Source organism: Durio zibethinus, chromosome 19 (assembly GCF_047325235.1).
Source record: "Durio zibethinus cultivar Kanyao isolate XHJ-2024 chromosome 19, ASM4732523v1, whole genome shotgun sequence".
In the NCBI taxonomy this organism is placed as follows: Eukaryota; Viridiplantae; Streptophyta; class Magnoliopsida; order Malvales; family Malvaceae; genus Durio; species Durio zibethinus.
The window spans coordinates 2,082,550-2,097,632 of record NC_143180.1 but is presented as its reverse complement, the minus strand read 5'-3'; the positions used below and the strand labels follow the sequence as shown (position 1 = coordinate 2,097,632).

General features: G+C 32.8%; 2 protein-coding genes across 11 annotated transcripts; one reads left to right on the top strand and one right to left on the bottom strand.

Annotated features, from left to right (window-relative positions):
- Positions 1–2,676: 2,676 nt before the first annotated feature.
- DAR2 (DA1-related protein 2) lies at positions 2,677–8,046 on the top strand. Of its 2 annotated transcripts, none has more exons than XM_022909345.2 (12): positions 2,677–3,405; positions 4,297–4,481; positions 4,591–4,678; positions 4,792–4,918; positions 5,015–5,135; positions 5,259–5,342; positions 5,421–5,540; positions 5,718–5,930; positions 6,010–6,072; positions 6,177–6,292; positions 7,247–7,305; positions 7,391–8,046. In XM_022909345.2, exons 1-12 carry the CDS (start codon positions 3,351–3,353, stop codon positions 7,705–7,707), a joined length of 1,548 nt encoding a protein of 515 aa, XP_022765080.2. In that variant the 5' UTR covers positions 2,677–3,350; the 3' UTR covers positions 7,708–8,046. The 2 variants fall into 2 exon arrangements, with proteins under 2 accessions (XP_022765080.2, XP_089604406.1); XM_089748280.1 differs by having other exon boundaries at positions 3,156–3,405; positions 4,321–4,481.
- Positions 8,047–8,524: 478 nt separating this feature from the next.
- On the bottom strand, positions 8,525–13,475 carry LOC111310168 (uncharacterized). Of its 9 annotated transcripts, XR_016330259.1 has the most exons (8): positions 13,097–13,475; positions 12,094–12,270; positions 11,787–11,936; positions 11,133–11,305; positions 10,957–11,024; positions 10,408–10,514; positions 9,933–10,243; positions 8,525–9,035 (listed from the first exon to the last, which is right to left on the bottom strand). XR_016330259.1 is itself a non-coding variant. In XM_089748281.1 (6 exons), the coding sequence occupies exons 1-6, from the start codon at positions 13,322–13,324 to the stop codon at positions 10,483–10,485; spliced, it is 828 nt and encodes a 275-aa protein (XP_089604407.1). In that variant the 5' UTR covers positions 13,325–13,475; the 3' UTR covers positions 8,525–10,482. The 9 variants fall into 9 exon arrangements, 2 of the variants coding, with proteins under 2 accessions (XP_089604407.1, XP_022765081.1); XR_016330255.1 differs by having other exon boundaries at positions 8,525–10,324; XR_016330256.1 differs by having other exon boundaries at positions 8,525–10,283.
- Positions 13,476–15,083: the final 1,608 nt, after the last annotated feature.

Here is a 15,083-nt window from a genome sequence, read left to right as displayed (position 1 = left end):
CATTATTTTATATTAAACACATATTATTAAAATTTCTAGATAATTTAAAAAAAAAACATCTTATCACATTATTAATATAAAAAAAATAACAAAAGAAGAAGTACTTTGATATGTTAAAAATAAATTTTTTGTATCATGAGTATTTTGTTGTAATTCCATTTTATTCATTATCTATATTTTGCTATACAAGATTAGTTTAACTTTAATTTAAGTTTTTTTTTTTTACAAATATTTTATCATTTTATGCTTGATTTGAATACTTTTACAATAATATAATGATATTTCACATAAGTAAAAAAAAAAAAAAAAAAGAAGTTTGTAAATGGAAAGAGAGGAGAATAGACATATGAAGGCAAAAGAGAAAAAAGTAATATGAAGTTATAACTTAAGTTAGATAAAGCGAGATTTACATGAAATAATTATTTTTAAACCAATATTTATTAATATTTATATATAATATTTTATTTTCTTTTGAAATTAGTCAATTTTTTTTTACTAAAGCATACCTATACTTTATAATATTTGTAAATCCTTACTTTTTATATTCTTTATTTTTCAATTTAGCGGAGGCAAAATGTAAAATTATTAAAATTTTTGTCTAATATCATAATATATTTAAAAAGACTTATAGGATTTTTGTAGGGGCACTTCACTGCCCCTAATGTAAATCCGTCCCTGGTTTGATGCATTAAGGATTTTACTCTTGAAATCTTTTTCAAATGATTGACAAATGAAGGGATGCCGCTACATAATCTATATCCATTTTCAAGCGTCAAATATCTTATAATTTATGTATTTGTATCATGTAAAATATTAAAATTTTTATATTTATATCGTATTTTACATGAAAATTATAAATCATAATTAATGTCGTCACAAACATATAAATTATATATTTTTTAGATTTATTAAATATATATAATTATTATTAAAATTTTAAATCGTGTCATTTCTGTATTCTATTTTTGTATCGTATTCGTGTCGTGTCAAATTGTTTGTTTTAGATTATAAGTAAATTCTAACTCAAAATGTTTAATTGGTTCAAGGATAGAAAATTAGGTTAGGAAATTGAAAATTTTAGTCATTTGTCAGTTAAAAATAACCTGGGTGACCATTTGTTTAGTTACTTTTCCAGGAAAAACACATGCTTCCTTGTTAAACATCCTGTTCATGCTGATCCAAGCATGCCTATAAGGTTGTTCACAAAATTTCTTTCCCTGATTTTATCAATCTTTCTAAGAAAATTTAACAGAAACGAATCTTTTTCCAGTGTTTTCATATCCTCAAATTACTGACATCAATGGCCTTTTCAAAGATAAATTAACAAAAGAAATCTTTGTTAAAAAATTTTCGGTTGTTTTTCAGATGACCACATGGCAAACTCTGTCAAGGAATATGATTCTGTCTCAGCTTCAAAAGACCTTAAAAAAATCTAAAGTTTGGTTTGCAGTAATAGACATTAAAATGATCCCAAAGTTTTTTTAAGATGAAAGCAAGGAACTGACTTTCCCAGAATATTAAAGCAACAAATCTTTGTTTAAGCAACAATAAATCTCCTTTTGTAAAAGCAATGGCTAATAAAATTATGGAACAAGCAAAGGAATATATTCAGGCTGATGGGTTACTCATATGTTGTTCACCATAATCCAAATCAAGTATAGTATCTCTGTTATTAAACGATTACATATGCATGTCATCACTCTCTAGTGTGTGTTAACAATCAACCCAAAGTTAAAAGTTATTAATGCCACTACCTACCTATATGTTACTCGAACTCTGAATGAGTGTTAGATTGTAGTATGTGTTAAACACCGGTACGTTCATTTTTTCAAACAAAATTTGTATATTTGAAGGGTTGGACCTCTTTACCCATGTCTCGGACATGTCAGATGCCAATTTCTTTAAAGAAAATGAAGAGTCGGAGCAATATAAGCTAGAATAATTTTGAAATGGATTCAAAAAAAAGAAATTGAAAAACTTAAATGACACCCTGACAAACTTGTAATTCATCCTCTGATATACTGTAAAACAAGCTTTGATGCCATAGAAGTGAAGGAAGAATCAAAATTAATAATGTTCTAGCTAGTAATGGTATAAACAAAAACAAAATGTGAATTTTGTTGTGCTTAAGTCAACTGATTAATGATCGAAGTTTGGTTAATACAGTTAGATCTTTGGATCGCCTAGGTGAAATATATCCAAGCAACCATGTCACTTGCTCTAAGAAACGTCTCGCCTTTCACCAAAAAAGGGACTCATCCAATATCCTACCAATGACCTGTTAAAACAATCATTTCAGAACTGACTCATTAACGCCCAATTTGCATGAGATCATTAAATGCCGCTAGAGACTATCTGCATCATTAAATACAATTTTCATCTACTTACCTAGATGCTTCTTGAGCTCAACGTAAACATCCTATAAACTATCACTTGTCAATTGTCTCAATCAGGCCGTAACTCTTGATTTCAAGCAAGAAGTTGGTGAAAAATCAGATACTCAATGTAACACTTGACCCATCATTCCTTGAGTTTTCTCTTCATTTAAGCTTCTCACACACACTTCGCCATCCTTATCCTCTTTTTTACTTCCTAATCCTACCTCAGTACTAACTTGAGTGTCGAAAAGCGCTCGGAGTAATAACTTCAGCACCTTCTAACCATGTTTTTTAACTGCAGGTCATTGCTGTCTTATCCTTCCACCTCACTCTCTTCCTTCCAGTTAAAACATCCAAAAACACCATCAACAAATTTAATTCGAAAAAAATTAATTGCTGAATTTCTTCAAATAAGTAATTGTTCTATCTTCCACAAGAGGGTTTGGAGAATATCAAAGGAGAACAAGAAAATGTTAAGACCAAAGTGAACCTGCAAGCAACAAAGCCTAGAGTTAGGTTCCAACTGCACTCGTCGCGGAGCACCGTTTGTGTTTCATTTAGCTGTCATTGTTCCTAACATTCCAAATCTAACATTCTCAAGCCTGAAAGCAACCGATCAAAGAAAAGCTATGAAATCGAAATTCCTTCTCCAGCTCAGATACAAAAAAGCTTTTCTCATAGAAATTCTAAACCGTCCACAAAGTTCAAATTTGCTTTTTTAATTTTATTAAATTTTAAATCTTGTTTTCCTTTTTTTCGGTTTCTTTTACTCAAATATTCCTTCCACTTTCTCAAGCCAAGAATCTCTCCTCTTCTTTGCTTACTTTCTCTCCTTCAGATTCTTCTTTCTCTGTCCCTTCTTTTAACAATGGTTCTTTCTTCCCTCTCCCATTTCTTTCTTCTTCGTTTCGGGTCATTTTAATCGATAAATTCTGGCGATTGTTGATAAATAAATTCCTCTCTTCTACTTCCATGGCTCCTCCTCCTCCCTCAAATGTCAACCATCTCTGTCATCCTTGCATCTATGGTATGCTCTTCGTCTTTCTTCGTCGCTCTGTTTTTCTCTGTTTCATTCCTAATGTGTTTTATGCTACAATTTTTCCTGTAGTTTTCCCGTTACAGGGTTACCCTTCATTTTTATTTTTTTTGAGTTCCTTTCTCTGTTTTGCTTCGATCAGAGTTGTTTCATATAGTATTTGAATCACCTTTCATTTGTTCTGTTTGTTGCTCTCGATCATTTTTCGAGTTTCGTTTTGTTCTGTTTTTCTTTGTTTTGATTAAAATGTCTAATAATTTTTTTTTAATTATAGTCAGGGATTTAAAATGCTATCGTGGCCGTATTTTTAATAACGTTACTATTATTGCGATTGTAGATATAATGAATAAGATAGAAGTTGTCAGCTCATGATAATTGTGAAATTTTTTTAAATTTTTATAATGAAAAAATGATATAATAATATTTATTTACTATATTTAAAATAATTTATGACATTTTAATCTTAGTAAAAATAATTTTTTTAATATTTTAATTATAATTTAGAATCAATATGTATAAAATTTATAGATATATTAAAAAAAATCACAAATAACTGTTTTAATATCCGTTATCTTGGTAATTTTTCGCTATTTATAGACGTGATATATCACTACTCACACCTCTAGCACCGTAAATAACAGTGGTGGAGGGCTGTAAATAACAGGTAAATAATCATGATTATGGTATGCCAGTAATCAATAGGTCCCGCTCAACAATTTCTTGGAGTTTCGTTTTCTTCTGTTCTCATCTATGTCAATTCAAATGCGTTAGATAAAATGTTTTGTGATAGTGTTCGAGTGCAGGTTTGTTTCGTTTATTTTTTCAGGATATCTTTTCTTTTCTTTTTTTTTTGCATATATTGAAGTTTTTATGGAAAAGCAGGGGACTTTGTTTCTTCATCCACAGAGAGAAAATCCAGGCTGTTGAAATGGCTGGGGAAGCTTTTCAAGACCAGTTCCAGTAGTCGTCGAGGAGGTAGCGGAGGCGGTGGCGGTGGCAGTAGTGGCTATAATCCACATTTTCTGGGGGAAGAAAACATGGTTGTTCGTGCTCCGCCTAGGATACCGGTAACTTTATCCTAGTAATCAAATTTTAACAAAAACGTAACAAAGGAGGAGAGAAAATTTTGGAGAATCATGTAACATTTTTGACAGCTAATTTGGTTTATGTCATTAGGATGATCGTCCTAGAACAAAGAAGGAACAAGAGGAATTGGATCAAGCAATTGCACTTTCTCTAGCTGAGGATATGGAAAAACCAAGTGGTAAGTTAGTTTACAATGTCCAAGGGTTGATCCTCCATGACCCTCACATCAATCTTTAGTCTCTCTTAATCTAGCTATCTACGTGTAACGAATTCGGTGTTAATGGTTTTCAGGTTATAATCAATGGCGGACGGATGATAATTATGGTGGAGATTTACCAAAGGGAGCTTATGATGGTAGCATGAATTCATCTGCATATCCTCCTTATGGCACATTAGCATATCATCCTGATGTATATAGGTAAAAAGCTTTTAATCATAGTTATAAAAAACAATGTGAGATTATGTTTAATTAAAACCATCTTTGAACAAGTATGTTTATGCCTATGGCTTGCAGAGTATGTGCTGGATGCCATCGAGAATTTGGATATGGCAATTATTTAGGATGCATGGGAAAATATTTTCATCCTAATTGCTTCCGCTGCCATTCTTGTGGTTATCCGATCACCGAGCATGAGGTAGTTTATTCATCTTTGGTCCAAAGAGACTAGCTTTATTGAATCATGTTGAGCTTCAAATTGTCAAAATTACAGGAGAAATTAAGTATGCAGCTCTAAACTTGTTTTTCGTTGCCATCCAAGTTTTCTTCGTCAGGGAGTAATCCATATCACAAAAATTGCTTCAAAGAATTGACACATCCCAAATGTGATGTTTGTCTCCAATTTGTAAGGATGTTTTAAATTATATCATTTGAATTATAATTATTATGAATTACATTCTTATTTTCTGACATTGAATTTCAGATTCCGACAAACGGAGCTGGTTTAATAGAGTACAGGTGCCATCCATTTTGGTCCCAAAAGTATTGTCCATCACATGAACATGATAACACAGCTCGCTGCTGTAGTTGCGAACGTTTGGAGGTACGGACCTAAAGTCATTGCTAGGAATTGTTTGATTAGATTGCAGTATCTTCTTGACTTCATAAAAGTTTAAACTAAAATGTGTGTTGAACTTCAATTTCTGCTAACAATTGTTGCTGTTGGTTATTGTTGTTTTCCTCCTTCACCCCATTTTTCATCAAAATTTTCCTCCTGAAGTCTTGGAATGTACGATACTATTCGTTGGAAGATGGACGGAGTTTGTGCTTAGAGTGCATGGAGTCTTCAATCATGGATACTGGTGATTGCCAACCTCTTTACCATGCCATCAGAGATTATTATGAAGGAATGAACATGAAACTAGACCAGGAAATTCCAATGCTCCTTGTTGAAAGACAAGCACTCAATGAAGCTATTGTTGGAGAGAAAAATGTAACACATGAACTCTTGCTCAATGTTTTAACACATTTGTTTTGGGGAATGGGGTTTGATTCAGTTTGGTTCTTTCCAGGGATATCATCACATGCCTGAGACAAGGGGTTTGTGTCTCTCTGAAGAGCAGACAGTCACCAGTGTATGTCAACCAAACTAATTCCATGATTTTGCTGTGTTGGTTAAGGTAAATCTAACTATAGTACGACAATTCACTAAGCATTTTCTTCAATTTATCCATTACAGATACTAAAGAGACCGCGCATTGGAGGCCGCCAACTTATTGGAATGAAAACTCAACATCAAAAGCTGACCAGGAAATGTGAAGTTACAGCCATTCTAGTTCTTTATGGTCTTCCAAGGCAAAATCCAATGGACTCTTTTATCTTGCATTTTGTCATTATCATATTTCCTGCATTAGAACTGAAATTAAGCAATCAAGTGCATTATAATTTGGAAAGACGGGCTCCCTATGCTATTACGACTTCTTCACTGTTTTTCTATGGCTTTCCACAAGTGTAGAGAGCAGACATGCTAGTATCTGGCTACCTGATTTGAGCATGGTATGAGACATGTAGGAGTGACCAATGTTTATCCATCACTTCTCACTTTTCAAGTCAGATTTTCTTGAAGTACTCTTGTCTGACACATATTCAACGGACATAGATATAGAAGTACAAGAAAAACTCAAAAAAGATTTAACATACCTGTCTCGGACACCTACCCTTATCTAACCCTCACCCTGAGTCGGAGTGTGATGAATAGTAGAATATACAACCTTATCCAACCCTCAACCTGAGTATGAGTATAATGAATATTAGAAAATATACATTTGTCTAGGCAACATAGCTCAGAGTAAGGACAATGGAGTCATACATGTCAACAAGAGGCATGCAAATCACAAAGATCAGAAATTGACAATCCTATTTTGTGGAATGTATCAAGCTTATTTAACAGAAATATGAAATTACTCCAAAGGTTCAATCTTTACTGGTCTGAAACATTGTTGAGTATCATCAATCAATTTCTAGTTATATAGGTTCTAACCTATCCCCTACAACTTTTAGTTAATCTTCTCGTTGACAAAGGAACTATATACATCTTGAGTGCACTCTTAAGATTGGTCGGAAAAGGGATTAAGTCTAGGCAAAACCTGAACATACATCTGAGATACATCTGACTGTAATTGAAAAAAAAAGAAAAAAAAGAATTGACTGAGTCTATTGCTTGCTGAACTGAATTTTAAGACCTATTTATCTCTTGTAAAAGTTCAAACTATAATTCTGACTTTATTTGGTATCTTCAATGGAGTGCAGACTACTAACTGGAGCAATCCTCGCCCACGAGTTAATGCATGGTTGGTTACGTCTCAAAGGTAGGAAAGCGCTATCAATCCACATTCTTCGATGAAGTTTCTGTATACTGATATTTTTATTTTATTTTCGCCATGAATAATGAAGGGTATCGAAATCTAAATCCCGAGGTAGAGGAAGGTATCTGTCAAGTGCTATCATACATGTGGCTTGAATCTGAAGTACTGCCTGGAGCAAGCAATAGGGCATCTACATCAGCAGCTTCTTCATCTTCCTCATCTTCAAAGAAAGGATTAAAGTCTAATGTTGAAAATAAGCTTGGTGAGTTTTTCAAGAACCAAATTGCCCATGATGCTTCCCCTGCCTATGGGGGAGGGTTTAGAGCTGCCAATGAAGCTGTCAATAAATATGGTTTGCGTCGTACCTTAGACCATATTAAACAAACAGGGAATTTCCCATTGTAAAACCCTCTGTTGCCCCCTTCTTCCTCAAAATTGTTCCCTGATTAAAAAAAATCAGTTTTCAAAAGTATTGAGGTTATGACAGAAGATTGAAATAGCTTCTCCCCAAAATTTTCATTGGGTGCTATGTCAATACATGTTAAGAAGATGTTTCAAGTGCAAAATAACTTGTTTTATTATTGTCCGATAAGAAGTTTTTTTTTTTTTTTGTTTTCCCCTGGTCCTTGCTGTTATTTTCATGCTCAATAACAGAATGGTTGTGAACTTTCCTGGAACAAAACATAACCGTCCATATACCAGTCAGTGAGGGGACAAAAAGGCCAAGCTATATTAAAGTCGCATGCTTAGTTTGTTCATAATTCCTCGAGCAAAATAATGTAGGCTATCAGAACTTCTGGTTGTTTTGTTTGATTCCCAATTCCAACAAAGGAATCAACGTGTCCTTAGAAACAAAAGATTTGGACTTGCCAGAAAACATGGAAAAGAATATCACATTTACTGAAGCAATATTGGTTTGTTAATACCAATGAGATTGAATGCTGCTTAACTACAATTTGTGAATAATAAATGACTAAAAGAAAAGAAAAATTAAAAAGGATGGCATGCTCAGATGTCTCCCTGAAGAGTCTTTGACATCAGGGAAGCCAGCTTTGCAAACCATATCCTTGGTACGGAGAACAGAGCAGCAACTAAAGTTTCAAAAACCATTGCTGATAAAATTACGAAAGATTTCTCCTGTAAGAGAAGATAAATTATTACTAAAATTTGAAGTTATAAATGCATTGATACATGCCAGTCATTTACGCAATTTGGTAAAACCTTGAACCTGGGAAAAGGGTATTCAAAGATGATCACCATTGGTATTGCATCCTTAAAGATGCAGACAGCATCATTGGGTACTTCTGAAATGTATGTCACAGTTCCATCTACTTAACATGGACAAGTATACTTCTCACAGCAGCATCACAAAATTTGCCACTGCAAGAAGAGCTATGAAAGTTAAATGTGCTGTGGAGTGCTATCATATAACCAATTTAACCAGTCCATCATGTCAGTCGCAGATCAAACATCAAGAGATACGATGACAAACTATAATTTTCTGGTAATATCTGCTAAAAGCATCTTCAATGTTTCATATGTCATGAAACATATACCGACACCTGGCACCACTTTGTAATATTCAGGCAATATCCCTCTATATAAACCACGGAGGCCTTCAGTCTGGTATATGTGCTTAAATGTACCAAAAAGCCCCGTCGTGTAAACTTGTGGTCGTCCACCAGCCCCTTCCAACTGTTTACGTCTTCTAATGAGATCCAAAGGAAATATTGCTGCATTTATACAGAATACAAATGAAAAGTTGGCATTGCTTTATCCAACGCAATACAAGGTAATTCACCGAAGAAAATACCACCAAGCAAAAAAGGAAAGATATTAGTAGCTGTACTATAACATATGAACCAACTAAACAAATAATTGTACGGAAATAGTCAAGGTTGTGATGAATCCAAATTTTCGTGATAAATGCTAAGAAAAGTAGTTTCAACTGCTAAAGTAAACAATCCAAGCCATCAATAAACTGCATGCTATCACAAATTTGTTTAACTTTGAAAGAAGCCTTCAACAGTTAGTTTCCTGCCAACCAAGAAAAACAAATTCAAAGCCCATCACCAATGCTTATTAAGTAATGATGTTGAATCTATACTGCAATCTTCGAGAAAAGTTAGTATGGTGTCAGTCGTCATGTCCAGGAGAAAGCAATTTATGGTTGAGCTGCTACAGTACTCTAAGATTGAACTTTGCAGTTCAATAAGTCATTGATTAAATAAATCTTTACAGGTTAAAAGAAACAACATTTAGATGTTTAGGAAACCAATAATATCACATTCAAGCAGAAAAAAAAAAAGATGAAATTATGCTATGGTGTACATAACTTATTAAGAAAGACAATAAGATCAATTATTGGCAAGTTAGGTAACAACAATGCAGGTTTTGACTGGGCCAAATAGGTATTGCATTCGACACCTCATAGACCTTTTATAGCTAGCGAAAGGTCCAAGACTTGAAACAGGACCAACAACGTCACCCATGGTATAAAGCTAGAAACCTGGTTACCAAGCAACCCTAAGGGACGAGAGATAAACTCCAGAGTGCAAAATGAGGCAGAAACTAGGTCCAGGTGCATAATCTCGTCCACAATTGCAAGGTGCATGAGTTACATGACTTACCAAATTCAATAGGAGCACCAATTAGCTTCCATTTATAGAGATTACTGATTGGACCTTTTCCACCCATTTAAACACTATTTTTTAGCAAAAAACATCTGGCTTAAGTTATCTTCAGTGAATGGGAGGAAAATAAAATTATTGTATTTACTCCACATTTGATACCCAATTGATGGAGAGTTCCTGGCCAACTGCACCAGCAAGGTCTCAAGGACTCCAATCCACTAAGATATGGCAATGAAGCCTAATTGAGAAGCACACATCAAGGAGGAAACCTCTCACATTGACATCTCGAGGAAGCAGTATTAGTTCACCTGAGAGTAGTGCCACTCCATTATGGAACAAACTGCAATCCTTGGGGAGAAAAGTTGTTGAAGAAATGTTGTATAGTGATGCTAATCCAAGAATGATTTTCTACATAAGAATAAATAACGGTAGAGAATGACACAGAAAATGGTAAATTTGTTGACTTCCTTACTAAGTTCTCAAATGCCAGACAAAAAACAACTCCGGTTTGGGTCTCTGGCTCTAGGGTTCAATCTGGTTTAGATAATTAATGCAGAGCCTGCACCATAGCCTGCTTCTCTGCATCAAAAGCATAGTAAACAGCTAAATGGATTAACCTCTATAGTTATGTAATGATATAGTTAGATCAAGTAAATAAAAGTATTTCAACCAGAAACGTTTCTACCAAAACAGCTTTGGGCACACTTACACCAATCATTTAACTGATGGTTTACAGAAGTATTAAAAGCGACAATTTATGCAACATGATACAGCCATATCTCTGTTACGACAACTGAAAATAGACAAAATATATACCAAAAAGAAAGGTATTCAGGAAAAAAAATGCAGTAAAGTAGATACCCACAATTATATTCTATTTCAATTGCAAGATCAAAATAAAGTTCTCCTTTACATGGTAAATATATAAAAAAAGAAAAAAAAAAGAATGAAAATAGAACACAAAAGATTTCTGAAAATTGCAATTAAGTTTTCCAACACAGATCGTCTGAAGATCACTCACCTGTTGACGATGCAATCCCTGAAAGACTGCCACAAGATAGACTGACTAGGACAGTGGAGTCATGGGGCCTGATAGAAAGTTTTTTATTAAGAAAGAGATAGGAGTTGGGCTTAGAAAAGGCTGATCTATGAAATAATGATCACAAGAAGGCAAAGTTAATCAAGAGGAGTAATCACCTTTGTGACTGCCAGAAAGACCTCAAGCCCTCATATACAGAAAAGCTAATAGCTATGCTGGGTCCAACACCTAAAAGTGTCGCTCCAAGTCCCTTGTATAGGCCCAAAACACCCTCCTCTTTGAAAATAGTTTGTAAAGCATGCCAAATGCCTCTGTAGTATGTAACATTTGTCTGTATATAGAAGCAAAGCAGAGGTTTAACATAACCACTCATTAGTGTACCCATAACCTAAGAACCAAATAAATGCACCAAAAATTATGTAAACGGCAGGGCAAATTAAGATTTAGATGTTGCAATTACTCAATGTCACAACTAAGACCAGTCCAAACCCAAATGGGAGCACATGCATGCATCTCAGTTCATGTAAACTTAGCACATAATGACAAAAGTTCAGTTGATTAGGAAACATAAACAAAGAAAAAAGAGAAACAATATTCACCAACTTAAGGAAGTCTTCTAATAGTTGTGGCCAAGCAAGGAAAACATATTTAAATGCACAGAAAAATCCAATAAAAGTGCAGAAAGGCAGCACTACCCTTCCAAAACAATGCTAATGAGTACTTTTCCATACATCAAACGCAATATACAACACTAATAACAAGAAGCAAATGATTTTCCTGAAAATATTTTGTGAAGGACATATGGATCTAACCTGGGCTGCAAGACGTGTTCTGACAAGATCCAGTGGATAAGTAGCAGAGGCAGCAGTAATTCCTGCCAAGCCACCACCTACAAAATGTATGCAAAGGTCGGCACTAATATTTTCATCACGACTTTCCACCACTGGAAGCATATACAGTAACTGACAAAAAAAAATAAAGATAAAAATGTAAGGATGAAATTTCCCAGAAAGAAGAAGGTCAAAAAGGATCAAATCCTAACCAAACCAAAGCAAAATTCACCGAAATACAGATGTAATGGTATTGTAGAAGGTTCATGTCTAGAATCTTTGTACCGACCTTCTTATATTGCTCATAGGCATAGAAGTTTAAAGAAGAATATGGTAGACGATGTGCAATTGTAACCAGATTTCCTTTCCAGAAGGCTCTGAAACCTTCTTCGCCAACAATACGTGATGCTTCACGCCATATACTAGCTTTTCTTAATGTTGCAGCATCAGAGTGCATACCTTGCACCTGTGAAATATGATGACAAAAACAAAGTAAATCAAATAAGGTAAAATATCAAATTGGTTACCACCTCATGAAGGATTAATAAACAAATCACTGGAACCATAATTAACGATGAAAGGTTGAAAAATACAAATGAGAAACTATCATAATATCAAGCACGTGCCATACAGATTGAGCAAAATTAGTTTTGTAACAAAAACAAGGATTCAACAGATAATGGATGGACAACAACATTTTACCGGGATCCAATTATGAAGGCTCGTTGCATAGACATCACCATATCACATCACATTACATACTTTACCCTAACTAATCTAAAACGAACGATATCACAAAAGGAGAAAACAATGTTCTCAATCCTCAGTAGCATTCATTTCCATAATTCATAGAATCATAGCAACCTCATGATATTTTGAACTTCATAGATTAAAAAAAAAAAAAGCAGCAGCTTATAACATAATCAAGCCATTTCATATTTTCTAATTGACCAGTTTGGGTGTAGATAATTTGCGTCAATGACTTATAAATACAAAACCAACATATCACAAAGAAGCAGACTAAAGGGTCAACAGAGCTATTTCTCCCTTATACACATTCATCTCAATTCACGAAACATATACTAATATCAGAAAATTATCATCTTTAATGCAAAATTCCTCAAAATATATATTTTTTAAAAAGTAAACCACCTAGCACCTACCCTTCCCAAAACCCACAATTTTTTCAATATATAACATCAAACCTAAATACCATTAACCCAAAACCCTCTAAAAAAACCCAAAAATATCTTTAAAAAGTTGAAAAAAAAAAATTAAACACAAAACAAAACCTGAAAGAGAATGGTGAGACGAGCAAGAGGGGCAGTGCAAGTCTTGCTTAAAGCACCAGCAACCCCACCAGCAAGCAACTGAGAGACAGTCCCGATCTGGGTTTTTTGAGCTTGCAATAACTCTTGCTGTTGCTGCTTAAATTTCAAGCTTGTTGTCTCCACCCCACTATTTCCCCCTCCTCCCCCATGGCCTGGATTTACCACCCCAACTCTTGCTTCTGTTTGCATATCTAAACGAAACCCAAAAAAAGTTGCAAAATTTACTCAGAGATTGAAACTTTAATAGAAAAAATACAAGGCCTTGGTTTTATAGAAAAAAGAAAAAAAAAATACAAAGCTTGAATAAGAATCTTAAGAATTTTTCTTGGTTTATTTGCTTCAAAATTTCAATCTTTTTTATGCTTTTTCGAAGGGTAAGTGGTACGATGTCGTTTCCCTCTGTTATCTCTTACCATCACCTAACTCGGCCAAGTCCGAACAGACGTCCTTTGTTATCTGCAGCCGTTGATCTGTTTGAGTTTTATGTCAAGGCAAACTTTTCTTCAATCACTTTCTTTATTTTTTATTTTTTTTTTATAAAAAATATTAATAAAAAATATTTAAGAAAATACCAAAGAATTAAAAAACATAGAGGTTTGATATAGTTTTTGTTCTTAAAATTTACATTATTCACATACTTTGTTATTAAATAGTTTATTATTTAATTAAGGGTTTCATTTAAATAAAAAATTATTCTTAAAATAAAATTTTAATTATTTTTATATACTTATAAATATTTATTAATCAAAATTTTTATTTTTAAATAAAAAATACGTACTGATAACATTGTTGAATTAAATACTTGAAAATAAAAAATAAAGTTTCTGACCTAAGGACACATTATTGAATTAAATACTCAAAAATAAAAAATTAAATTTCTGTCCTAAAGACATTTTTAAAGGAGATTATGAATGTATGATTTCATGAGAAATTAAATCATACATTGTATTAGTAATGGTTTGGGCTGAATAAACATGAGATTACGATTTCATGATGTGTTACGATGGTAACGGTGGTAGGTGAGTTTTACAGCTGTAGAATATCTGAGGCGTATATTCTTTTGAGTTGGATTTTCTGATGACCTGTGATTAACAGCTGTTAAAGTACAAAGTAGATTAATAATTCCTTCAGTCAGATGCTTCCACGTGGACCTTTTGAAACTTCGTTGATTTTTGTTTCTCACGAGCTGGCATTGGCCACATTCAATGTTTTTCTTCGTTCTTGGGATAGACGATGCAATCCGTGTCTATCGGATTTCAATATAAATCGATATTATAAGATTAATTTTTTTTTAAAAAAGTCAGATTTTAGATTCGATCGATTGAGGTTTAAGATAAAAAAAAAAAAATTGAGATCAAAATTTAGATAAATTCATTTTGATCTTATCCAAGATATATATAAATTTTTTTTTATTATTTATTTAATTATATATATTTAATATTTTTTGTTATTTATTTAATTTTATATTTATATTTAAAAATAATATTTTATATAAAAAATAATTTATTAATTTCAAATTAAATCAAATCTATTACGATTTTATATAATATTATGTTAGAATCAAATTTAAATATAAAAAATTAAATCAAATTCAATTATTAAGATATCTTATCAAATTCGGGATGAATAAAAATTTATTCAAATTTGATTATATTATTAAATATAATAGTCGTTCATTATATTTAATTAAATTACACCTTGTGTGATGCACGAAAGAATTTTACTTATTTAATATAAATATATATACATATATAAATTAATTTCTTTTCAAAATTATATTAAAATCTTTAAAACTTGTAGCATATATAAAATTTATATATGTTGATTTATCATTAAAAAAATAAATTTTTTGAAAATAGCAAGAAAAAAATTATAATTTTCTTTTGAATTTTTTTGTTTACAATAATATTTATACATGTGTAAAATTATATCAAATAAAAATAAATTA

Bases quoted from the DNA above. Each gene is read 5' to 3' on its own strand.
- DAR2 (XM_022909345.2), top strand. From the start codon at position 3,351: ATGGCTCCTCCTCCTCCCTCAAATGTCAACCATCTCTGTCATCCTTGC. The intron at 5,931-6,009 runs GTAACACATGAA...GGTTCTTTCCAG, and splicing joins CTATTGTTGGAGAGAAAAAT to GGATATCATCACATGCCTGA. The intron at 7,306-7,390 runs GTAGGAAAGCGC...TGAATAATGAAG, and splicing joins TGGTTGGTTACGTCTCAAAG to GGTATCGAAATCTAAATCCC.
- LOC111310168 (XM_022909346.2), bottom strand. From the start codon at position 13,324: ATGCAAACAGAAGCAAGAGTTGGGGTGGTAAATCCAGGCCATGGGGGA. The intron at 11,937-12,093 runs GTCGGTACAAAG...TTTTTTTGTCAG, and splicing joins CCTATGAGCAATATAAGAAG to TTACTGTATATGCTTCCAGT. The intron at 9,036-10,956 runs GTGAGTGATCTT...GTATAAATGCAG, and splicing joins AGGGATTGCATCGTCAACAG to CAATATTTCCTTTGGATCTC.